The 25775-nt window shown below is 39.5% G+C and overlaps 1 protein-coding gene across 1 annotated transcript in view; it reads right to left on the bottom strand.

The window, feature by feature from the left end:
* Positions 1-25775, bottom strand: part of LOC126376523 (uncharacterized) — a 147224-nt gene that overhangs the window by 8236 nt on the left and 113213 nt on the right. Inside the window, exons 4-9 of the mRNA XM_050023972.1 lie at positions 10289-10455; positions 8371-8503; positions 7352-7476; positions 5200-5205; positions 3431-3522; positions 2087-2264 (exon numbers count right to left, since the gene is read on the bottom strand). Coding sequence (XP_049879929.1) covers positions 2087-2264; positions 3431-3522; positions 5200-5205; positions 7352-7476; positions 8371-8503; positions 10289-10455 — 701 coding nt within the window. The remainder of the gene's footprint in view (positions 1-2086; positions 2265-3430; positions 3523-5199; positions 5206-7351; positions 7477-8370; positions 8504-10288; positions 10456-25775) is intronic.

Below are 25775 nucleotides of genomic sequence, written 5' to 3'. Positions count from 1 at the left end.
AATAGAAACTTAAATTCACACTCGTAATCATTAACTGGTGGGTCCCATAGTCCATCATCGTCACCAGCCCATTAACGTCCCCACTGCTGGGGCACGGGCCTTCCCTATGGATGGATAAAAAAAAAAAAACGTTTATTTCTTCTTCTACAAACAATCTTATAAACTACCATATAGGATAGGGAGATCGGGCCTTAAACCACCACGCGGGCCCAGTGCGGATTGGTGGTTATTAACGACTGCTAATGCAGCCGGGACCAACGGCTTAACGTGCCTTCCGAAGCACGGAGGAGCTCGAGATGAAAACTTTTTTTTTGTGGCCCTCTACCAATAGATTTCAGAAACGTTCCCCTCTACCAATAGATTTCAGACATATCTCGAAATACGCGCGTTTAGCCGGAATTGGGGTTTTTTTAGTATGAATTTGGGTACCACCTGGTACCTACTTACATCAGTGTCATCATTTGATGTACATGATCGCGCAGCGGTTAACGCGCTCGGTCTGCGATTGTTGAAGTTAAGCAACTTTTGCAAAGGCCGGTCATAGGATGGGTGATGGGTGATCTTATGTATGTATGCGTTTTCACGTTTCAATAAAAAAGTATTGTGGCGGACCCAACTAGTTCACAAGCTAGTTCCGCTCACATGCAACAGATGGCGCCACATTCAATAATGCAGTCCTGAAACGCGCTATCGAAGTTTACACAGCGAGACGCATATATACAACTACCAACATGACTCAAGTGGATCGTCGATCCCTAGTCACACTACCAACTTGTGGCCAGCGGGGTACTATGCTGTGTTCGGTGCTCCGATAACATCCTTTGGCAGCAGAGCACACCCTCGCCGCCGAAGTATCTCATTTGACTGTAAGTAATTGTCACCTACCCCATTCCGATATATAAATTAAACATTCAACACACGAGTCAGTAAGCCGACATCGATTACTGCGACACGACTGCGCTCGCGTCCGTTTCCCCGCACGCGCGATTTGCTACGATGCCATACCTTATGGTCCATTTGTCTCCCCGGATTAATGGCGCCGTGAAGCAGATATGCCAGGTGAAGTGGTGATAATCTTCGACCTGTCTTTTTACCCGATTGTCCGAGGAAATATTTTTTTATTATTATTATCATGGTATTAGAAAACCAGGTATGCTCAATCCTATGACAAGCCGCCATTGCTAGCCCTTTGGTGAAGTAAGTGTTACCACTGTGTTACCATTACATTGGTATCTCCAACATTCCAAGGACGTAAGAAAATTAAGTGAATTACTGACTAATGTATTTTTTATTAGTTAAGTACTATTATTTGTCACATAATAATATATAAACATCATTAAAACTGTAAGTAAATCTTTTAATAAAAGTTCAGAATTCTATAAAATCATTGATCGTGGGTACATTATTTTATACAAAATGGCAACGCAGGTTGAGATGACGTCAGCTGGGTTAATAATAATAATAATTTATTTATTTCACGAAACATGTCTCATATGTGTTAGTAAACTTATTCTAGATGTTAGTAGCTTTATCTAATATTAGATGCTATGACATGCAAGTCACAGCATCTACGCAGATACGGGCAGTCGAGTCGCGCACCTATCATCGAGAGGGCGGGGTTGCCGCTGCCCCGCACCCTGCGCACCAGAGACGTGCATCGCTTCCTCATAGTCGTAGTTAACCTTGAAATGTTAGCTGTCACTTTTGAGCATACCTGGTCATATTATACCATGATTATTATTATGTATGTCGTTTCCATATCTCGGACCTATGGAGTCCCGGACTTTTGGTAAGCGTGCGTGGGGGGGCCCAAGCCAACACGTAGAGGCCCTTAAGACAATGTATTCTAATTGTGGTGTGACACCACCGATTATCCCTGTATGCACTATCGGAGTGCACCCAAAGACGATCCCCAGTGCGTGTAGAACCATTGCAGATTATGGGAACAAAGGGAACTGGGCTATTGGGTTGGGGGTTCGTGGACCGGGATACTGGGGCTATGGGGGACTATGGCGCCTGCTCGATCAATATTATTAACAAAGATACTATTATAAAGTTGCTCATTCATTGATTTGATTGAACTTACCGTCAGTAGGAACAGCTCTGGATCGAGCTAAATCAGCCTTATTGCCGACCAGAATAACAGCTCTTCTGGATGTGTGACCGGCTGCCCACAGGATCTGGAGTCTTCTCTCGGCTTCCACGAAGCTGCTTCGATCAGCTGTCGAGTAGACCACGCAGTAACCGTGTGCGCAGCCGTCAGACTGGAAGGAGGTGAGTTTTTTGAGGATCGCATTTGTAGTTGATTTCATAGACATATTGGTACCTATACAGGGTGTTAGTGACATCGTAACGAAAACTGAGAGGGATGATTCAGCTCATAATTTTGAGTTGATATCTAGTGGAATTTCCTGTCGGAAAATTCCTGACAATTTTTTTCAATTCCATAGTTTTGTGATGGAAAATTCCACTCAGACATACAGGGTGTCTCACCAGAAGGTGATGAGATGTTCAGTGTCTCAGGGTGTCTTAAAAGGCCACATTGATGCAATTCATTTAAAAAAGCAAATCTTATGACTTTGTGCATTTTGATGCAACAACTAAAGATTTTTAGGTAAATTGCTACAATGTGGCCATTATACATTGTTTTAAGTTTACGCGGTTATTATCATAATTAAAACACATAATAACATTCATCCCGTCTCATCAGTCATCCCGTGATCATGGCACTTGCAACAGTGTCGAAATATCGGGAGTCTCATATCCCCATTTAAACGCGGTAAGAACCCGTTATTATGTGTTTTAATTAATGTGGCCATGACGGCCTCTGTGGTCCAGTGGTTGAGCGATGTGCTCACGATCCCGGAGGTCTCGGGTTCGATTCCCGGTGGGGACAAATCACAAAAATCACTTTGTGATCCCTAGTTTGGTTAGGACATTACAGGCTGATCACCTGATTGTCCAAAAAGTAAGACGATCCGTGCTTTACGGTTACTTCTTACTGTTGTAAGTACGTAGTCGTTACATGAGTCATGTCAGGGGCCTATGGCGGCTCAATAATAACCCTGACACCAGGGTTGATGGGGTTAGTAATCACCTCACAACCCACACGATAGAAGAAGAGGAAGAATGTGGCCATTTTAGATACCGAAATTCTAAAAATGATATTGTTTTTGTTAATAAACAAATGGACAGTGTGGACGATAAAACACCATGCATTGTAGATTGTGATGTGCCGTTCCTGAGAATGTTTCCAAATGGGAAAGTTCCCATTATAAAAACTCTGTAATAGTAAGAACACTGGCTGCTTTCCTTTTTCAATTTATTCTTTCTTGTGCTCTGGTCTCATCTGCAGCTTTTTTGCCCGGGAACAGGACACCAGTGATTGTAGACACCAAAACCCTTCATCAAAAATGAATATAAAACTCACAATAACATGGTCCGGCGGGTTGTCCAGAAATGTGATCTCCGACTCCTCACCAGCCAGGAGTACGCAGACGGACCTCTCCCCTGATTCATCATCTGTTGACATACGCCATAAAATAATTGAATTCCCTGGAAACTTATCCTTAGACACAAATGCGTAGCTAAAATCCGCCTTTATTTATAGTGCTAGAGTATGGTCACGAGCATTAATATGTATACACTTTGGTACCATGTCACATTAACTTTTTTGATAAATTGAACTGTAAGTTTCACTAAATGTCAAATATGTTAATGCGACAGAGTCCTCAAGTGGGTACATTGTATTGCTCATAACTGTACGCGCTATGAAAGACAGTCCCGCGAATTTTAATAGAACTAATCAGAGCTTCCGTGGTGTAGTTGTTGTGGTTAGAGCGTTGGGCTCACAATCTGGAGGTCCGGGTTCGATTCCCGATGGGGACATTTGTTGAAATCACTTTCAAATTCAAATTCAAAATATTTATTTCGGAAACTAGTTCATTATTATGTTAGTAACAGAAAGCTTAACCTAGTATTAGTAACAGATTCCAAAGACTACAACGTAAAAATAAGCTACACGAGACAGGCCCGAGTCATCGATGCCGCGGGCAGCTATGTAACTGCGTGCAATCGCACCCAACAGTTCAGCAGCGGTCATGATGGTGTTGTGAGACTGTCCAATGTTTGGTAAGGATATTGCTTGAATCGCCTGATTGGCCGAAAAGTAAGATGATTTCGTGCTTCGATGTTGCGTTTATGCATTTTGATGCAACAGGTACAGCGAGGGTCCCAACACCGTTATAATAACGTTAAGGTCACCTTTTTTTGACGTGACTTTTTGTAGATTTGCCGCAGATGGCATTAACTACTTGGCCGGATGTCACCTTCTGACTGAGGACTCGGTGCTGTAATAGTTAACACGCTCGTCCCGGTTTAACTCGAGCTGTGGGTTCAAATCCCGTCCGAGACAAGTTTTTTTCCAAATTTTCTCTTTGTGACTTTCCCTAAGCACGGGTTTTGAAAATTTTTTTTTACCTTTGATGGGTTTGCACTTGGCCCCAGACTTGCCCGAAGGCATTGACGAAGCCTAAGATGGAGCGAGCTCGCCCAGAAGGTGCCTGTTCACTCTGGCCTTGAAAGCACCCGCAAGTTAGTTATGAAGCTTTGCAAAGATAGCAAAAACACAACATATTTTCTTATTATCATTGGAAACGAGGGGTGAAAAGGCCACATTAAATCAATTCATCTAATAAAGCATAATTGCTGTTTGACGTTGTTGATATTGCGCATTTCATTTACGCAAATGTTTTGTTGTGGCCTTTTTAAACCCTCTGTCCTTACGGCACGGTAACGGCGGTACCGCGCGCGTCGCGAATTATATCGAGGACTTCAACCAATAGTCATTCGACGTTTAAAAAAAAAAACGTTTATTTCTTCTTCTACAAACAATCTCACCCATCAATCAATCAATCAATCAATTAATTAAAAAAATAATAATTATTAAATTATTAATTAATTATTATTAATTTCTCTCAATTTCGTTTATCTACGTAGATAGCATTTGCTGCGTTTATTGGTCGAAGCCCTCGTTATAATTCGCGCGGTCATACAGACCCTGTTGTTGTGCAAAGTTCCAAAACCTTCAGAACAGAATATTTAAGTTACAACAGCGGAATACTAACAGAACACTTAAAGCACGAGTAACATAATACACTTAATTATAAGGGATCAAGAATTAATTATTCTATTATTTACCTTTGTCTTTCCATTGACAGATAAAAGGGACAGAAAATGGTATTCTATGACATTCACAGTGATACTGGGTGATTCCTAGCAGAAAGTAAAAAAAGCATTAGTTCAAAAGAAGCTTTTAAAAACACAATTTAAAAACAAAAACATTCATATCGTGGACTTATAGTGAAAACCACATTCGAATATGAGTTCCGATTAGCTAGCTAACGTTTCGTCAACAGATGGCGTTACTTCTGAAGTTTTCGTATTTTTTCCATTTGTTGCTTAGTGTTTAATTCTGATCCGATGAAATGTTAGTTTGCGAAATCTTACGTACATTGTCTTTAAGTTAAACGACAATTTTGAAGTATTTACAGCCGATATCATATTCAAAACGTGCATCAAAAGTTGGACAAATACTGAGCTGTCACACACGCCATCTTCTTATCGTGTGGGTTGTGAGGTAGAATACCAATCTCATCAACCCTGGTGTCAGGGTTATTACTGAGCCGCCAAAAGCCCCTGACATGGCTCATGTAACGACTACATACTTACATCAGTAAGTATGTCACCATGTCAACTGGGTTATTTATTAAAAGAGATACACAATAATTTGACGCCTGCTATTTTTTGCTAACAAAACCAATAGTAGTCACGCTGAGTTTCAGTGCAGGTGAATATTTGTGATCTCAATTTTTAAAGGGATTGAATTTCATTACAAAAAATCGAGGTTTTGTTGACACATCACATCCGAATGCATTTTTTCAGAAAAGCGCTTACTTGGTTTTCACTATAAGTCGACGATAGGTATTCGCCATTTGTTTTCAGTAAGTAACATTTATTCTAGAAAAGCAAAAGAAAATGTAAATTATTTTCAGGAATATCGGCGTTGCTGACTATAAAACTAGCACAGTTATTTCTTAGGACACTGCTGATGACCATATAATCTACCTCAATTTCTTTCACGGATATTCATTCTTGCAAATTACCGAGACAGTCGGCCTTTACACGACAACCCTCCGCTCCCCACCAGTGGCTGAGCTAGGTTTACCTCACCCCGGCACATTCTTAATACGAAGAATAAAAGTAAACTTGCTTTACATAACACTCGACTGCAAAAGTTCACTACATATTTTAAGGGATAATGTATATAGTTACGTTTTTACAATAAGATTCTTGACATTCAGAATTTAACTTTGCACAGTTTTAAGACAGTAACTAAACAGAAACTTTGCAAAAAAAGGTTATTATGCGGTTAGTGATTATTTAAAAGATACATAGAGCAACAAGGACCAGATAAGATATGAATGCATGGGATTAACTCTCTGGGAATTGATATAGGAAGAAAAATTACTATATTATATAATAATATTTCATGTTTTCTTAAAGGGCCTCTAGAGCCCTATGCCGAGGGTTTTCTTACAGCTTTTTTCCCCCGGCTATACAGGTTGTGAGAAGCTGAAGTAGTTTTAAGCGGATGAGACGTTCGTTATGTAAAAATTGACGATTCATAGTGTAACTATGTTACCTATTGAATAAAGATTAATTTTAAATTTGAATTTAATAATATTGACCGCCGGTGTTTGAAGATAGACCCGTTATTGTTTACTCTATGGTTGGGGTAAGATATATATGTGAATGTCTGGACAACTGCGCGCACGCATACATTTGCACGTCTACAGATATGTTTACCACAACAAAAGGTCGACTGTCTTGGTGAGTTGCAAGAACTATACTCTAGAAAGCATCGGATTCTAACACGGAATACAAAAAAAGAGTTTGGAAGATCCAAGTGAGCGCGAAACGCGCGACATACAAGTATGAGCAAACAGTTCATACTTCAACTTTGATCCCTCACAGGAAAGCTTTTAAACCTTAGTATGATCGGCTATTTATCAAAAAACACTTTAGTATGCAGAATCTTACGAAGAGTAATGATAAAATATACATTGCCGGTAAAGTGGCTATGGTCTTAGAGAAGCAGTAGAGCTATCGTAGTTATCTGTTTGCAGGAGTGGTAGTAAAAGGGAGTTGGGTGGATCCGGCGAATGCGGTTCTCATAAAAATGCGCGTTAGAGCCTTTCCATCCTTCTTCTTGTAGTCCGTGGATTCAAAGCGTCTACAATTTGCAATAAGCATTTCTATTCTACCAAAGCAATAAGGAGAGTTACGTTACCTATGCTAGTGTCGTACGCGTGGAGGTATTCGGAAGTCATGAACTGTCCAACAAGGCTCGATTTGCCCACTCCAGGCGCACCTATAACCAGCACCCGATATGCGCTTAGACCTGCCGAGGAATCCCTGGGAAAAGAGCAGAATTTAAATAAGTAAATAAAATCACGTCTATTACTTACTTACTGGGGAAAGGAGAGACTATACCATCTCCTGTTTCCTCCATATTCATTTATATCGTTTTCAAGGTTTAGAGTACATCGTACTAAAGCTTTCCTTCTAATGACATACTTTGCGATGGAGAATTCCACTTGATATTAACTAAGAATCATAAGCTGAATCATCCCTCTCAGTATTCGTTGCTATGTCACTTACACCCCGTACAAGTACGTACAGGTAGCCGCACGGGTACGTACTGGTGTTAGTGACACCGTTACGATATAATAAGGAATAATACTACGTATAGTTGAGGAGCTCGGTGGCGCAGCGGTAAACGCGCTCGGTCTGCGATTGTTGAAGTTAAGCAACTTTCGCAAAGGCCGGTCATAGGATGGGTGACCACAAAAAAAGTTTTCATCTCGAGCTCCTCCGTGCTTCGGAAGGCACGTTAAGCCGTTGGTCCCGGCTGCATTAGCAGTCGTTAATAACCATCAATCCGCACTGGGCCCGCATAATGATTTAAGGCCCGATCTCCCTATCCATCCATAGGGAAGGCCCGTGCCCCAGCAGTGGGGACGTTAATGGGCTGATGATGATGACTACGTATAGAACGGCAAATCTCCACTCCGCACCAGCGACTGAGCTAGGTTTAGGGTATGGCGTCTGAAGTCACACATACAGATGCGCGTGTATATAATGTCAATGTGTGGTGTCTGTGTAAAACGAGGTTGTTTGTATGAAGTGGCCGAGGTGTGCCATAACGATAACTTTGGGGAATGTTTCAGGCCATGATTCTGAGTTGATATCAAGTGGAATTTCCTGTCGGAAAATTCATGTTATTTTTTCCGATTTTTTTTTCTGTACCTGGAAGAAGCCAGAGAGCATGGAGCCGATGCTCTGGTAACGGCTTCAGTACTCGATGCACTCGACGCTACCGATGTATTGGATCGCGATCTTCGAGAACGTAGCGAGTCACCTCTGTTTACAACGCCTTTGCCTGTTGATTATATAAATAGAACATTATATACATATACACTGTGTAAACTGTACACACATAGTCTCTCATATACATATATACAGCTTACACTGTTGAATCGTAAGGTGACGGACGTCCCACAAACAGATGCGCGTGTACGGTCACGAGCATTAATATGTACTGGGTGTTAGTGACATCGTAACGAATACTGAGGGGGTTGATTCAGACCATGATTCTGAGTTAAAATCAAGTGGAATTTTCCGTCGCAAAATTCATGTTTTATTTTTAGTTTTTTTAAATTATTTTCAATTCTATACTTTTGCGATGGAAAATTCCACATGATATTAACTCAGAATAATCAGATGAATCATCCCTCTCAGTATTCGTTACGATGACACTTAAACCCCGTACAAGTACATACGGTAGCCATATAAGTAGGTATGGGTGTTAGTGACACCGTAACGAATACTGAGGGGGATGGTTCAGACCATGATTCTGAGTTGATATCAAGTGGAATTTCGTGTCAAAAAATTCATGAAATTTTTTCTTTTCTTTTTAATTATTTTCCAATTCATACTTTTGCGACGGAAATTTCTACTTGATATCAACTCAGAATCATGGCCTGAACCACCCCTCAAAGTTTTCGTTACGATGTCACTAACACCCTGTATACACTTTGGTACCATGTAACATTATCTTTTTTGGCAAATTGAACTCTAAATCTCACTAAATGTCAAATATGTTAGTGCGACAGAGTCCTAAAGTGGGTACATTATATTGCTCATGACTGTACGATAACGTCAATGTGTAGTGTCTGTGTAAAACTAGGTATTTTGTATGAAGTGTCCGGGTGGGATTTTAGTAAGATCAAGACAGATTAAGTTGGGTGCAACTGATATCAAAATCATCCCGAGCTCCTCCGTGCTTCGGAAGGCACGTTAAGCCGTTGGTCCCGGCTGCATTAGCAGTCGTTAATAACCATCAATCCGCACTGGGCCCGCGTGATGGTTTAAGGCCCGATCTCCCTATCCATCCATAGGGAAGGCCCGTGCCCCAGCAGTGGGGACGTTAATGGGCTGATGATGATGATATCAAAATAGGTAATGTTAGAACATTTTTTTGGTTTAATGATTTGAGTCTGTGGTCCTGTGGTACACCGGTTGCTTCTCAAACGGGAAGCGTCGGTTTGAACCCCGGTACCGTACTTGCACCAATGAGTTACTAATTTAGCTCATTCCACCATCCCCCTTTTATCTTCGGACTTCCAGACGTACGGCCGAGTTCCATCCCTATTTGGTGGATATCCCAACTATTCGTACAAAACGCTTTGCACCGTCCTTCAGTATGCGCACTGCTAGGGAGTGGAATTCTCTGCGGTCTTCTGTATTTCCGAATGCATATAACCCGGGTGCTTTCAAGGCCAAAGTGAACGGGCACCTTCTGGGCGAGCTCGCTCCATCTCAGGCCTCATCAATGCCTTCGGGCAAGTTTGCCAAGAGCAAACCCATCAAAGGTAAAACAAAAGCTCGGTGAGGTATGGGTACTAGTTTATTTGGCGATGGATGTACTCATACGCGCAAGAGCTTATGTCATGTTGGCATGCCATAAAGACAGGAATTGATTCTGGATCACATCTTCAGTCTCGGCAAGATTTCTTCTTTAAAAGATAATTCTTATTGTCATGTTCTTTTAAGCTGACAAGAACTCTCCTTGTTGGATGGCTTGTGTGTGTGTGTGTGTGTTTGGGTGTGTGTGTTGTACCCAGATTTGTCTAAATTGGCTTCAGTTTCTTGAGAAGGAACTTACCAGTAATACTAAAATGGCGCAACCTATAGTATTCCTCCTCTACGCCTGTGTTGGGCATGGAAGCCACCCTGGCCCGCTGCTGCGGAAGACCCAGGAGTTGTCTCTCCCCGGTCCGTGACCTGGCCGCTTTCACCGATTGTGACCGCGAGTGGTGTGGACTGCCGTATCTGTCGACAAAGAATAGAGTAGAAATTGTTTATAGCATCACAATAAGTTACATTAAACGGAATATGTCAAAAATATATAATAATATCAAAAAAAAAAACAAGAATACTCAATTAAACATAGTAGCACGGACCTCTGCTTAGTCAAATAGCCTATTATGGAACACGGAGATCGTGCCTCGATCACCCAGCATAGGCGACATATAACCAGCGTCGTGGTTCACGCCGCGACATGTGCTGAGTGAGGCCCGATTTTTAATAATTTGTAATTTTTTTGGGGTTCTATGCAGCTTTAAGCATAACATGCTACAAAAAATAATTAATAAAATAACAGAAAGATTGTCATGAATTTTTCGTCAGGAAATTCCACGTGATGACAACTTGGAATCATAGTCTGAATCACTATTCAAAGTTTTCATTACGGTGTCACTAACAGAGTGACCACAAAACTCCATCTGAAGATGTCACTTGATGATGGATGGTCACAAAAGTTGTTCAAAGAATATCCAACTAAGGGTCAAACTAACTTGGTTAATTGTTTTCGTTTCCTAGCTTCGCTAACGGCCTCCGTAATTCTGTGAGTGAGTGGCTCAGGATCCGAAGGTCTCGGGTTCGAATCCCGGTGGGGACCACAAAAACCACTATGTCATGGTTTGTTTGCTTTTGGCTATTTTTTAGCAGGCTTATCACCCGAAAGGTGACATCTCGGATTCTATTTATTTACATAAGTATGTAGTCGTTAGATGAGCCATGACAGGGGCCTTTGGCGGCTCAATAATAACCCTGACACCAGGGTTGATGAGGTTGGTATCGTATTAAGTGGGATTCCGTGGTCTCTGCTTATCCCAACGGGAAATAGGAGTAATCTTATGTATGGAGCTCGGTGGCGCAGCGGTAAACGCGCTCGGTCTGCGATTGTTGAAGTTAAGCAACTTTCGCAAAGGCCGATCATAGGATGGGTGACCACAAAAAAAAGTTTTCATCTCGAGCTCCTCCGTGTTTTGGAAGGCACGTTAAGCCGTTGGTCCCGGCTGCATTAGCAGTCGTTAATAACCATCAATCCGCACTGGGCACAGTCATGAGCAATATAATGTACTCACTTTAGGACTCTGTCGCACTAACATATTTGACATTTAGTGAGACTTACAGTTCAATTTGTCAAAAAAGTTAATGGGACATGGTACCAAAGTGTATACATATTAATGCTCGTGACCGTAGTCATGAATAATATATAATGTACCCACTTTAGGACTCTGTCGCACTAACATATTTGACATTTAGTGAGACTTACAGTTCAATTTGTCAAAAAAGTTAATGCGACATGGTACCAAAGTGTATACATATTAATGCTCGTGACAGTACAACAATGCGGGTACTTCAGACATAAACCGGTACAATTATTCATAATCCATCCAACCTTTTACACTACACACCCTAATGCCATCTAACACGCGAAGTAAATCGCCATAATTCTCCATTATTTTAAGCCACTAGACTGTGAATCCCTCGCTTGTCTCTAAACTCCTGGAAACGAGAACAAATGGTGGTGTCACCAAGGGACATTGCCCGCTACCTATAGCTTATTATCAAAGACACATGACAGAATAGGAATTATAATGTGTTGTAATATGCTAGTTTCCAGCTAGTCAAATCAGTTACTTTTTACTAAACGTCAAAACACGAAATTACTATAGAATTTGTATGAAAAAGCACACTGTGACGTCATAGAAAAACGTGACAAAATGTCGCACCTATTATAATTACATTTTTCTTTATTAAAAATAATAATTAAGTTATATAGAAAAAAAAAGAAAACGTTTTTTGTCACATTTAGATCTGTCTTTATTTAGTAATCAGAATTTCATAATTTATCTTTGATCTAGGAAAGTACCCAATTATTCTTAGTTAATATCAATTGAAGTGTTTTGACGCAAAATTCATGATTTTTTTGTGTTTTTAAATTATTGTCAATTCTATACTTTTACGATGAATACTTAGTAGTATTCTAACGATATAATTATGTTGTTTTGTCGATTGATGCTAATATTGTGAACTCAAATAAGTCATGTGGTTCTGTCAAAATACGAACAAAATCACGTGCCCCGGATTAACTTATCAACATGTAGTCCTGCTGGTCTATTATCTTAAATTTAGTATCGGGTGTGAGCCTTCAGCGCTCCCCATTTGACCGCCCAAGTAGTTAATGCCACCTGCGGCAAATCTACAATATGTCATGTCAAAAAAAAATCGAAGAACAAGAAGAAGCGGACACGAATTATTAGAAGTGAAGTAACAGTGTTAAGAGCAGTTTAGAGTACAAGTGTCTTGTAAAGTGTGAGATAGAGTGAAGTGTCGATAACGGAGGTGAACCGCGTAACTCTGTGCAAGTGCTGTAGTGCCGTGTGCGTTGGGAATAAATTCATTTTTCAATGGACTTCGTGAGTTTCCTTCTAATCCCGAAACCAGATAAAAAGAAATAATCACAACTGCATTATGATGTTCTAGTGAGATAGGGCCCTTACAATATTTGTAGGGAAAATTTTTAATTTTTTGGTAAGTAAGTACTTTTAGATAATACACGATGCACGTGGTAGGTGTTTTTCAAAAGAACATCTGAACCGTATCAAACGCAGGTATAATCCGTCCGCATTGCGATGTCTGCCGTCCGTCAGACGCTCTAAGCCAGTGTACACCTCGTTCATTATGTCGGATTACATTTGACGTGGCATTACTTTTGATGGAATACCAACAGCTGTTGATGGGTTTTTCTTTTTATTTGGATATTTATTTTTAGATCAGACGTTACAATGAGACTACTCCAGGACTGGACTCCAGGCTACGTTCCCCAAAAACAATATATTATTATTTAGAGAGTTCCCCATACTATGTATTTGTGCAAAAAAACTATATTTTTACACTATAATCCATTGCGCAGCGTTTAACTGCAAAATCATATAAGTCACAGTGATAGTGCGACTGTATATATTGCGTCTCGCTGTGTAAACTTCGATAACGCATCATACCTATAAGTCACAAGCACAAGTGATAGTGTGACTGTATACAAGTATATTGCGTCTCGCTGTGTAAACTTCAATAGCGCGTTTCACGACTGCTTCAATACTTCATTATTGAATGTGGCGCCATCTGTTGCACGCGGGCGGAACTAGCTGGCCAATTAGTTGGATCCGCCACATAGGTTGTGATTGTTATAATATTTTATTCCTTAACGATCGGAAAGAAGAAAAGTTAAGAATAAAGCCAATAAAGCCGCCAGATTTTACTATATTTTTCGTCCATGTGTGTAAAACTTGTTTTATATGTTGTATGCAATAAAGTATATTTGTATTGTATTGTAAAACTAATTTTCAATCAAAACTCCCTTTTTCTGACTGTCTGCTTTTATTTTTCGTAACTCATCCTTCAGAAGGGATACATTCCAAGTTGCTTCACACTTTATAGGAAAATCACGAATTTTAGCTGGACAGTATGGAGAACTGTCAAAGTTTTTTAACACTCAACAGTGCTGCCACCTACGTTAGAGCTTCTAGTGTTTATCACTCACCCCTCTGGGTCTCACTTTAGTCTTAAATGGCCGTAGGCCGCTAAGGAGTAAAGGAGAGAGCGCGTAGACTGTGTCTCGCTCTTACACATTAGGGAACTGACGGTAAGAATCTTTGTATGAAGTCTCCGGTAGGGAATGCCATCCCGATCTCGCGATATCTTGTCAAATTTTTCGGGATCAATCCCGAAGCATAATATGACGTGATTGACGGCATTGGACGAATCATCTTGAGTTAAGTATACTTTTTGTTTTGATTATACTGATTTCCAAAGTAAACTCAAATATTTAGTTATTAATAATGAAGAATAAAGGTTGTTGTTTTCTTTCAAAAAATATTGTGTTTTAATTAACCACGCAAACAAGCAATTTGTGATATAATGAAAACACTTTTCATCGTTTTCAGCCATCCTAACTTTATAATGGCTCGAAAATTTCGGGATCTCGCGGAATTGATATTTCCAATACCGCGGGATCTCGAATTTGCGATCTCGAGTCGGGATTGCATTCTCTAGTCTCCGTGGTGTGTATAAAATAATATGCTCCGATTACTAGCGGCTCTACCCACCTCGTTAGGGATACGAGCAACGTTATATGTAAGCAATAAATGCTTGTATAATAAGCTTCATCCAATATTGGGTATGATATTATAACTTCATCCCTTTCCATTAATGGATTAGGGAGCGATTCGCCTAATCATACAATCCACTTTAACGACGGAATGTTTACGATACTAATGCCAGGGAAGTAATTAGCAGAATGGATTCTGGGTAACTTGACTGACAAAAGACTTCACCAGCAAGGCTAACCATGCGCAACGTGCTAAAATAATAGAACGATTAAATGAATTTTGTTGAAATCGATAAGTTTCTTTAAAAATATAAAATTGAAGTCAAAATTGTCATCTTTAACTGGAGTCCTATACGGAGCTACACGTTGCCTACCGCGCCTAGTAAAATATACCATCTACAACTCACTCGTCAAACCGCACATTGACTACCTAATTGAACTATGGGGGTCGGCCGCGAAAACTAATCAGATAAACCTACAGAGGTCTCAAAATAAACTCATAAAAATACTTTTTAACTTTAAACGTTTAACTCCCACAAAGAAAATTTATAAAACGACACATATAATGAATGTCAAACAAACCTATACATACAATACCTGCCTACTAATAAGAAAAATAATAAATAAAGACCTACATTCGCAACTTACTTTCACAAAAAAAAGTAACTGTACAAAAGCGTATTATGAGACGGGCTAGTTTTCTTTGCACTGGACGACCAATGACAAATTATGGAAAAAAAAGTGTAGTTTACGAAGGAGTGCAGCTTTATAACCATCTACCCACTGAGATTAAAAATACTAAAACTCTAAATATCTTTAAAAAGGCATTAAAAGCCCACATTCTTAATCATTATTAATGGTTTTAATCCTAGTGTGAATCTTGTGTTGCTGGTGGATGGAACAATTAAAGTGTCGACGCATATGGAACACAGATACCTACCTACTAATTAGTATAGTAAGTCTCGGAATGTTATTTAAGTACCTACCTACCTTAGTCCAATTCCAATGTTGTTTAAACTACTATATTATGAAATTGATTGTTTCTCAGTAAGCGAATCAAATGTATTCTTTTGAGAAATAAAGTATCTTAAACCTTAACCTTAAAAGACGATATGATAATGATTTGATTCAGCCGATTTCGGCTACAGCACTGCTTCAACTCCGACGTTCATGTGCTCGCATGTGGCTTATATAGCCAATCTTATTGGAAAAGAACCTCGTACATAGCGGGCATGTGAGAACACCATTTAAATACGTTTAATTCATCGCGCTTGGCGCCAAGCTCGGTGTAAGGTGAACAAAGACGATATACTGACTAAGATTGAGAAGGTAATGTTAAGTAGGTTTGGACACGGAGAGCGCATGAAGGATAATAGAATTACGAAAGCGGTATATAAGGCGAAGCTTGTTGGTAGCGCTGGCAGAGGAAGACCTAGAAGACCGAATTGGAGATGTCCTTAGAAAAGGTTTATTTACGATCTACTCTGAACCGGCGTCGTGTCCTTCTTCTATCGTGTGGGTCTTCTTCTTCTTCTTCTGTCGTGTGGGTTGTAAGGTCGATTACCAACCTCAGCAACTCTGGTGTCATGGTTATTGTTGAACCAACAAAGGCCCCTGATATGGCTCATGTAACGATTACTCACAACAGTAAGTAGTAACTGGGACCAACGGCTTAACGTACCTTTCGAAGCACGGATCATCTTACTTTCGGACAATCAAGTGATCAGCTTGTGTCGTGTTAGAAACGATTGATGAATGTGGATGAAGCAAGAGAAGCGTGTCAGGATCGAAGGTAATGGATTTATCTGCTTACCCCGGTAGGAAATAGGCGTGAGTTCTAAAATGAGTACAGAGAAATATTGTAACATACACTTGATATATTCTTATGACAGTAATGAATAATTTCAGCCCAACCCACTTCCCTTTGAACAGACGAGAAGTATTAAATCTTATTACTGTACATATTTCTTGGAAATTCGCTCTGGTGTACGGTGAACATGTATGCTGCTCTAAATATTTTAAGCTGCTTATTATTCATATTAATTTATTTCAAAAAATAAAAAAATATATTTATTCAGTAGGTAACATAGTTACACATTGAATCGTCATTTTTTACATAACGAACGTCTCATCCGCCTAAAACTACTGCAGCTTCTCACAACCTGTATAGCCGGGGAAAAGAAGCTGCAAGAAAAACCTCGGCACAGGGCCCTAGACGTTCTTTAAAAAAATAAAATAAACATAAAATATTGTTATACAATTGAGTAATTTAGCTGCCTAATATCAGTTCTCAGACAGTTAATCCCATGCATTCATATCTTCTAAATAATCACTTACTTTATAATAACCTTTTTTGTAAAGTTTCTGTTTAACTACTGTCTTAAAACAGTTGAAAGGCAAATTCTGAATGTCAATGGGAATCTTATTGTAAAAACGTATACATTGCCCCTTAAATTTGTAATAATTTGCCGCTGTAGCCCAGTTGGATGAACGCTTGACTGTCATTCTGAGGTCGCAGGTTCGAATCCCAAAACGAGCCTAAACCAATGATTTTCGAACACACTCAGCGGTGAAGGAAAACATCCTAAATAACCTGAAAATTTGACAGGTCCAGTATTTATAGAAGCGATTGCCTATTTGACCTTCCAACCTGAAGGGAAAACCAACCCGCCACAGGCTAGGTCACGTACCTTCGAAACGCATTTCTCGGGAATGTGGGTTCCTCGCGAAATTTACCTTCGCCGCTGAGCACGCGATTGCAAACATGAATTGGAAAACAAATTTGAAATTCATTTGTTTAGGCGCAATCGTTCTTCCATCTGGGGTACCACGGCTGAAGACATTATTTGTCAAGACATGAAATATCTTAATACTTGGAAATAGTTAGGAAATAGTAGTTCATTATTCTGTTTATTAGCTGTGTCTGTTCTGTTACATTCCGCGTTGACGACAATTAACTTGTTACCGCCTGTGGCTTTGTTTGCGTTGGGTACGTCATGCTGTGAGACAGACAGGGTTGCTTTGTTGTATATGTACAGTATTAGTACATTGACTACAAAGTGAATTATGCTTTAGACATTATGTTGCCTAGTAATTACAGCATTCGTCTCTCGATCTGAAAGTATAGGTTTGATTCCCAGTGGGACCCATTGTGATCCAAACATGAATTCGTAAACAAATTTCTAATGCATTTTCTAGGCCTGTGCTTAGGATTCGAACCTGCGATCTCACAGTTGGAGTCAAGCGGCTTCCATCGGATAGATCCGTCCAAAAAAATGTTTATTTTGAGATAATTGCAAATCTACAATATAATACATCTCTGCAAAATGTCGTTAAAAAAATCATCATCATAAATTTAAGAGCCACGCTCTTGTCGGTGCGGTTGGTCGGTGTAGGTTGTGAGGTGGATTACCAACCCCATCAATCCTGGTGTCAGGGTTACTACTGAGCCGCTAAAGGCCCCTGACATGACTCATGTAACGACCGGGACCAATGGCTTAACGTACCTTCTTAAGCGCGGATCATCTTACTTTTGGACAATCAGGTGATCAGCCTGTAATGTCCTAACCAAACTAGGGATCACTAAATTATTTTTGTGATTTGTCCCTACCGGGAGTAGCACCTGGGACTTTCGGATCGTGAGCACAACGCTCAACCACTGGACTACGAAGGCCGTAGAACCTTGTTGAACCTTTTTGTTGTTTAATGCCATTTGCGGAAAATCTACAATAAGTCACGTCAAAAGAAAAACATCGGAATATTAGGCGCACCAGAAGACCCCATGGGAAGACATTTATTATGTCAAGTATGACAGATTAACAGAGGTCCCATTAGGTTCTTTTCATGACGTGAATGGAAAGCATCGTGTTAAGTTAGAGGGTTTTTTGTCGTTATGTCGCCACATGACAATGTCACTTGATGTATACAGGGCGTTAGTGAAATCGTAACGAAAACTTTGAAGGATGATTCAAACCACAATTCTGAGTTGATATCCAGTAGAATTTTCATCGCAAAAGTATAGAATTGAAAATATTTTAAGAAATCTAATAAAAAAAACCATGAATTTTGCGACGGTAAATTCCACTTGATATCAACTCAGAATCATGTTCTGAATCACTCTCCTCAGTGTTTATTACTGTGTCACTAACACCCAACACCCATACCTACTTGTATGGCTACCTGTATACTTGTACGGGGTGTAAGCGACATCGTAATTAATACTGAGAGGGATGATTAAGCTCATTATTCTGAGTTAATATCAAGTAGAATTTTCCGTCACAAAATTCATGTTTTTTTTAATTATTTTCAATTCTGATAAGGGATCAGCCTATCGCCCATAACATTAGTCCATCATGTTAGAGGATCTCTCTCTCTCTCTCTCTCTCTCTATTTAAGAGCGTTCTTGTCGGTGGAGTAATCGCCAATATTCCTCTCTTCTTCCCGCCAAAACCTTCACCTCCCGATACGACACGACCCATCTTCTCTTTTATTTGTTTCATAAATGTTATCCTAGGTCTACCCCTTCCTCTCTTCCCTTAAATTTTTCCTTCTATAATGTTTGTTATAAATGAATCGTGTCGTATCAGGTGGCCAATCATATTTCCACTCCGGTTCTCTATAGTCTTCAATATGGTTCTCTTTTCTCCACCGACCTCATGTTGCGGGCGCTCACCCGGGTTAACGGTATAACTGTAACAATACCTGCTTGTTGTATGTAACGTGTTAATTAATCTATGCTGTAGAACAATGGCCGAGTTTCGGTTAATACAATCTGCTAATACGAGCGAGTAGTAGCCGAGTTGAAAAGTTTTTGGGCCACGAAAAACGTAATAAAAAATACTTACGATTATTTTGAATAAGCAATTTTTTTTGTCAATTTTTTTTTAGAAGGCCTAGCATGTGCAACCTGATAACCAACATGTCACGGTCATCTTATCGATTCTGACGATATAATTATGTCATTTTATCGATTATGCTATTTATAAGCTGCGTTGTCTGGACTCTTTGAGGGAGCTGTTTAAAGAAATAAATATACTGACGGTCGCAAGTCAATATATATATGAAAACATTATGTATGTACGTAAAAATGTATCTCTCCTTCCGATAAACTGTGAAAGGCATACTTACAATACAAGAAATAAACATAAAATTGCTATTAAAAATTCTAGATTAAGTAAATTAAATTCATCTTTTTTGGGGTTATGTATACGTTTTTACAATAAAATACCAGATAATATTTTAAAAGTCAGAAAATAAATTTAAAGCTCATGTGAAGCTTACTTTATGTAAAAAAGCTTATTATAAGATTAATGACTACCTAAATGATAAAAATGTCTGGTATTGAATGTGTTCCTCTAGTTATTAAATAACTTGTAATGTACGATATCCTCATTGGTTTTTAAAAGATGTGTTGCTGTTGCAGTTTCTTGTCATTTCTTCTCCTCAGCCATAACACCTTGCGAAATGACGTAAATTCAAAAATGTTACATTGACCTTCAACAAGTTTATCCATGATAATTACGTTGAATAAATGATTCTGATTTCTGATTTCGATTGGTGCTAATGTGTGAACCCAAATAGGTCATGTCGTTCTTTCAAAATATGAATAAAATCACGTGACACGTATCTTAGGGGAAAAAACATACTTTATTGTACCATGTTTTATGAGAAAATATATAATTTTGAATTTTAATTTGATCGATTTCGACAAAATTTATTGAATCGATCGATAATTTTATCACGTTGTGCGTGTTAGCCGTGCAGGTTAAGAGTACTCAAAGGCGAGCATGAATGAAGTCTTTTATGAGAGTGGAGAAAGGCGAAGGTGGTGTGTCAGGAACGTAGTAAGTGGAATTTAGTGGTCTCTGCCTTCCACAACGTGATGTTATGTATTATATGCATGTGCATTTTCATTTTCTATTTTTTTTACGTGACGTAATAATATCACCGCCTGCTTATTGTATCCATGTTACCAACATTGGTCGAGCAGGCGCCATAGTCCCCCATAGCCCCAGTATCCGGTCCACTAACCCCCAACCCAATAGTCCAGTTCCCTTTGTTCCCTTAATCTGCAATAGTCCTATACGAACCGGAGTTTGTCTTTGGGTGCACTCCCATAGTGCATACAGGGATAATCGCCGGTTGGTGTCACACAACATTTAGATTAAATTGTCTTAACGGGAAACGTGTTGGCTTCGGCTCCACGCACGCCGTCCGCCAGTAGTCCAAGTAGGCCACATAGGTACCCAACCTATGTGGTTGAGATGTCGCCTTAAATCTTATAAAATATAATATTTTCTATTCCATCCCCATCTTCTTCTATTGTGTGGGTAAAAATGAAGAGAAGAAACAAACGACAATCATACTACGTATATAGAAGAATAAAACATAAATTCTTATAAACTAAGGAGATTGTATATAATTTATGGAAATGACAAACATAAATAATAATAATAAAAATATGTTTATTACTCTCACATCAACACGATAATTGGTAATTAACAATAAAACAAGATTAAGATACAGTTGTTGGTGAGAGAGACTGGGGTCTGTGAGAAGCGTTAGCTTGTAGTACAGAACCCCAGGCTCCCTCCTCGGATGATTAGTGTCTATAGCTACTTATTTTATGTTTATATAACACAAATTAGAAGAGATGAGATTTGTTGATACATAAGACAAAATTTGAAAAAACGTAAGAGATATTGTATTTGCGTGTTTGTGTGCGAGTGCTTGTGTGTGTGTGGGTGTGTGCGTGTGTGTGTATTTGCGTGCGTACCAATAGTCTAATTATTTATTTGTAGAAATTTGACTATTGCACTGGTATAAGTAATGCTTTAGTGTTTTAACTACTTAGCCGTGTCTCCGACGCTTCGAAGTGTTTGCTGTTTATGTTAACAGTGAGAATCGCAGTTTTAGTGGCCACACACGAAAAGGCCATCAATCATGGGCGCGGAGGCGGGGGCGGGAGCGTAAACGTTCACGCTATTATACCTGACTATCATTTCCCGCTTTATTTATCGCATTATCATTCCGTCATTATTCGCGTTCTGCCCATTATGAGGCCTGAACACGTTTACATGGGGATGGACCGGGTGGTCCAGCCCGGGAGTGTAAACGACGCACGAACATTTTTATATCAATTTTATACTTTTTATATATTATATACAATCTCCTTAGTTTATAAGAATTTCTGTTTTATTCTTCTATATAGTATGATTGTCTTTTGTTTCTTCTCTTCATTTTTACCCGCACGATAGAAGAAGATGGGGATGGAATAGAAAATATTATAGATTTAAGGCGACATCTCAATCAACCGGAGGGGGTACGGAGCATACTCCACCACGCTGCTCCAATGCGGGTTGGTGGAGGTGTTTTTACGGCTAATAGCCGGGACCAACGGCTTAACGTGCCCTCCGAAGCACGGAATCATCTTACTTTTTCGGACAATCAGGTGATTCAAGCCTAAAAAGTCCTTACCAAACAAAGGACAGTAGTCTCACAAAGTGATTTCGACAATGTCCCCATCGTATGTACCTCATCAAGTTTGGATAATACATAATTATCACGTGCTCAGCGGTGAAGGAAAACATCGTGAGGAAACCCGTATTGCCGAATTCTGTGTTGACATCAAGAGAAATCCGTTGCAAAAGTATGGAATTGAAAGTACCTAATAAAAAAACACTAACATTGTCATGAATTATCCGACAGGAAATTCTACTTGATATCAACTCAGAATCATGGTATGAATCATCCCCCTCAGTATTCGTTACGGAGTCACTAACACCCATATGTACTTATATGGCTGCCTGTAAGTACTTGTACTTGTTTTTTTTTTAAAAAACAAGGTTCCGAATTTGTATCCTAACTTTCTCTTGCAAAAATAAACCCATGAACCTCGGTAGCTGAAACTCAGTTTTACCACAAGACCGTTGCAAAATTAAGTTACATAATTGATTAAACAGAAAGCCAGAATGAGACAAGAGAAAAGTTGTTAACAACTGTATACACGGAGATTAATATTGTAAACTTCCTGAAACAACAAGGAGCGCCGAACAATCATCCAACAGGAAGCAATTACCTACGTATCATACGTGCTAGTGATGGGCTAATACGAATGAATCATTTGAATGGGCCCGTATTCGAAATTATCGATTTTAGGAAAGCATTATTCGAATTACTTATAACATAATTTAAGCTCACAACTATATCTCAAAAGGGATAGTCAGAGGTATGTTAGGGATAGTGAGGAGGTTTTTCTTGCAGCTTCTTTTCCCCGGCTGTACAGGTTGTGAGAAGCAGCAGTAGTTTTAGGCGGATGAGACATTCGTTATGTAAAAATTGATGATTCAAAGTGTAACTATGTTATTTTTGAATTTGATAATCTGCAAAAGTCCAATCGGTTCCTTGCAAAGTAATAAATTAACCGGTTGCACTTAAGACCTCTTGGTTACATGTCGTTTCTATAATAGACCAAAAACACCTACAAAAACATACATTTTATAGTTATGACAACTAATTGTTCATAATTTCATCACTGTTTACAAATAATTCGCTGGGCTCAGTGACTGAACTTTTGCTCTTTGATTGTACACCCATCGCAAGATGAACTAAGTACATTTCACCAAGATTTCTGTTAGGTGGTGACAGCCCAAGATCGGTAGGAGTGGAAGAAAGGAAGAGATGCATTTGCCCAGCAGTGGGATAGTGCAGGCTCGAAATAATACATACATACATATATACATAAACTCACGCCCGTAATCCCTAATGGGGTGGGCAGAGCCACAAGTAATCAAAGACAACTTGCAGCCACTGTTGATACGATGTCGTAAGCTGGATATGATGAACCTTATGGTGATAAGGGATCAGCCTATCGCCCATAACATTAGTCCATCATGTTAGAGGACACAATCCCTCTGTCGGTTTTAATAATATATGATAATAATTCTATCTTTGTTGTTACAAAATATATTGTTGCACACGCTAAGTAAACACATATAATGATTATTCGAATGAATTATTTCGATTAAAAATTATTCGAATATCGAATTATTACTCGATTTTCAATTCGAATTACGAATGATCTTTCGAGTACCATGTACGAAATCATTCGAATAATTCGAATATTTTTTTTTTTAAACCATCGATTACATCACTACTTCCTGCTATGAGATAGAAAGCACAGCCGAATAAACAACTCAGTTTTAATACATTTAAAACAATTTTAAACAACTCTCAGACGACCCTCTGATCCCAGGTACCTGCCCATCTGGCTCCCTCTGGTCTGCTGTTTTGAATCTAGTATCTAAATTAGCTACTTGACAGTTTTCGGATAAGTATTTTAAAAAATACAATCGCTTATTTTATTTTCTCAAAAAACATACATATAAAAAAGAAAATATTTATTAATCTCATGTTTCGCGCGAAATCGATCGGTCACGTGACATTTTACCCAGTGACGTCACATTTCAATAAACAGAGGAACTGTCAAACTACGCGTCACTTCAAGTGACTTGAAATAGGACAGATAGTTTTTGTTTATTTCGTGATATGTGACGTCACACGAAACTCAATCATGGCCGCCTGTGTTTCAGGTCTTGTAATACAGAGATAAAAAATCGCATTCTTATCTTGTAAAAGAAATATTTAAAAACGATGTTAGTAAAAGAACTATTGGAGAATTATTATTCCGTACCATTCCGACATATTTAATATTTTATTGTAACAACTGTCAAGTTGCCAATTCTGTCAGACGACCCCCTTAAGCCTAGGTTACACAGTGCGAGCTAACATGCTAGCTGACTGAGTCAGTTATTGAGGTTGAGTTAGTGAGCCTGCTACACACGTGTGACCGCACCATAAGAGTAACTGTCATGTGCGAGTGGGACAGTTGCTCGCGTTCGAATTACTTCAACATTTTTTGTTTTTACTCGCTACTTGCCTTCCCCCACCACACCACCCGCACGCCTCTCGGTCGTCAACTCGCACGATTTTACGAAACGACAGTAGCTCGTACGCTCGGGCCCACGCCGGGTACAGTGTTTCTTGTTTGGGCGACATGATACAAACGAATTATACCAGTACACTGGTATAGTTAGCTGTCTTCTGCGACGCCAGCAGTTGCATAGTGTGACCGTGCGAGGCGAGTCGAGCTACTCTCAGACAGGCACAGTAGCTGTCTATTGTCACATAAGCTGCTCGCACTGTGTAATCTAACCTTCAGTCTATAAAAAAGCTTATGTTATATTTACAGCTGCTTCTCACTCTCGTATCTACAAGTAAAAAGCTAAGCATCAACAAACAAGCGCCTTAACTATCCATCAAAAGGTACCCACTTACAAAAACGTCACCTAACAAATTGAAAAGGAATTGCACCACTTAATTTCTACCGTTTTCCTCATCGAATTCCTTTTACGGGACCAGATTAGGGAGAAATACGGTACGGTACCGTACCGGAATTAATTTCCGTAAACAACAAACGGGAGGAGTTTTAAATATATTTACTTTACATACTTTGCCGCGAGCAAAGACATAGGAAACACATGTTATGTTGTCCTTGAATGGATTGTGGCATTTCTATGAATAATGTAGGGTATTAGTGATAAGTAACCTCAAATTTAAGAGCCACGCTTTATTCGGTGTAGCATTCTCCATGCTACTTTTTAGGGAAAAATAGGGCAGTGGTTTCCCTCTTGCCTTCCGCCCCGCAGTACTCTGTCTGACACGAGTGGGATGGCGCCCAGAGTAGTATATTTCAAAGCCGTACTAGGACTCCTGTCCTCCGCCTTTGAATAGTACTGACAGTTACTGCTGCCCTCTGTCAGGTTCCAGGTTACAGGCCCTGTGACTTGCCTCTTCTGTTCTTCATTACCGTACCGACGGGTCCCATCTTCGCCTCTACAACCGTTGAGGTTAAAACACATAATAACGGGTTCTTACCGCGTTTAAAATAGGGATATGAGACTCCCGATATTTCGACACTGTTGCAAGTGCCATGATCACGGGATGACTGATGAGATTGGAGTGGAGTAGGTAGATCCATAATTATTATTATTATAATGTGTTTTAATTATGATAATAACCGAGTAAACTTAAAATAATGTATAACCGATGAGGTTTTCACCTGTATCCCTGGGCAAAGGTTCTACGTTATACTTCGTTCTGGGTCCTTATTTGAACTCGGCCACCATCTCTCTCC

Source organism: Pectinophora gossypiella, chromosome 21 (assembly GCF_024362695.1).
Source record: "Pectinophora gossypiella chromosome 21, ilPecGoss1.1, whole genome shotgun sequence".
Classification (NCBI taxonomy): domain Eukaryota; kingdom Metazoa; phylum Arthropoda; class Insecta; order Lepidoptera; family Gelechiidae; genus Pectinophora; species Pectinophora gossypiella.
The sequence above is the reverse complement of the archived record's forward strand: the minus strand, read 5'-3'. Positions and strand labels throughout refer to the sequence as shown.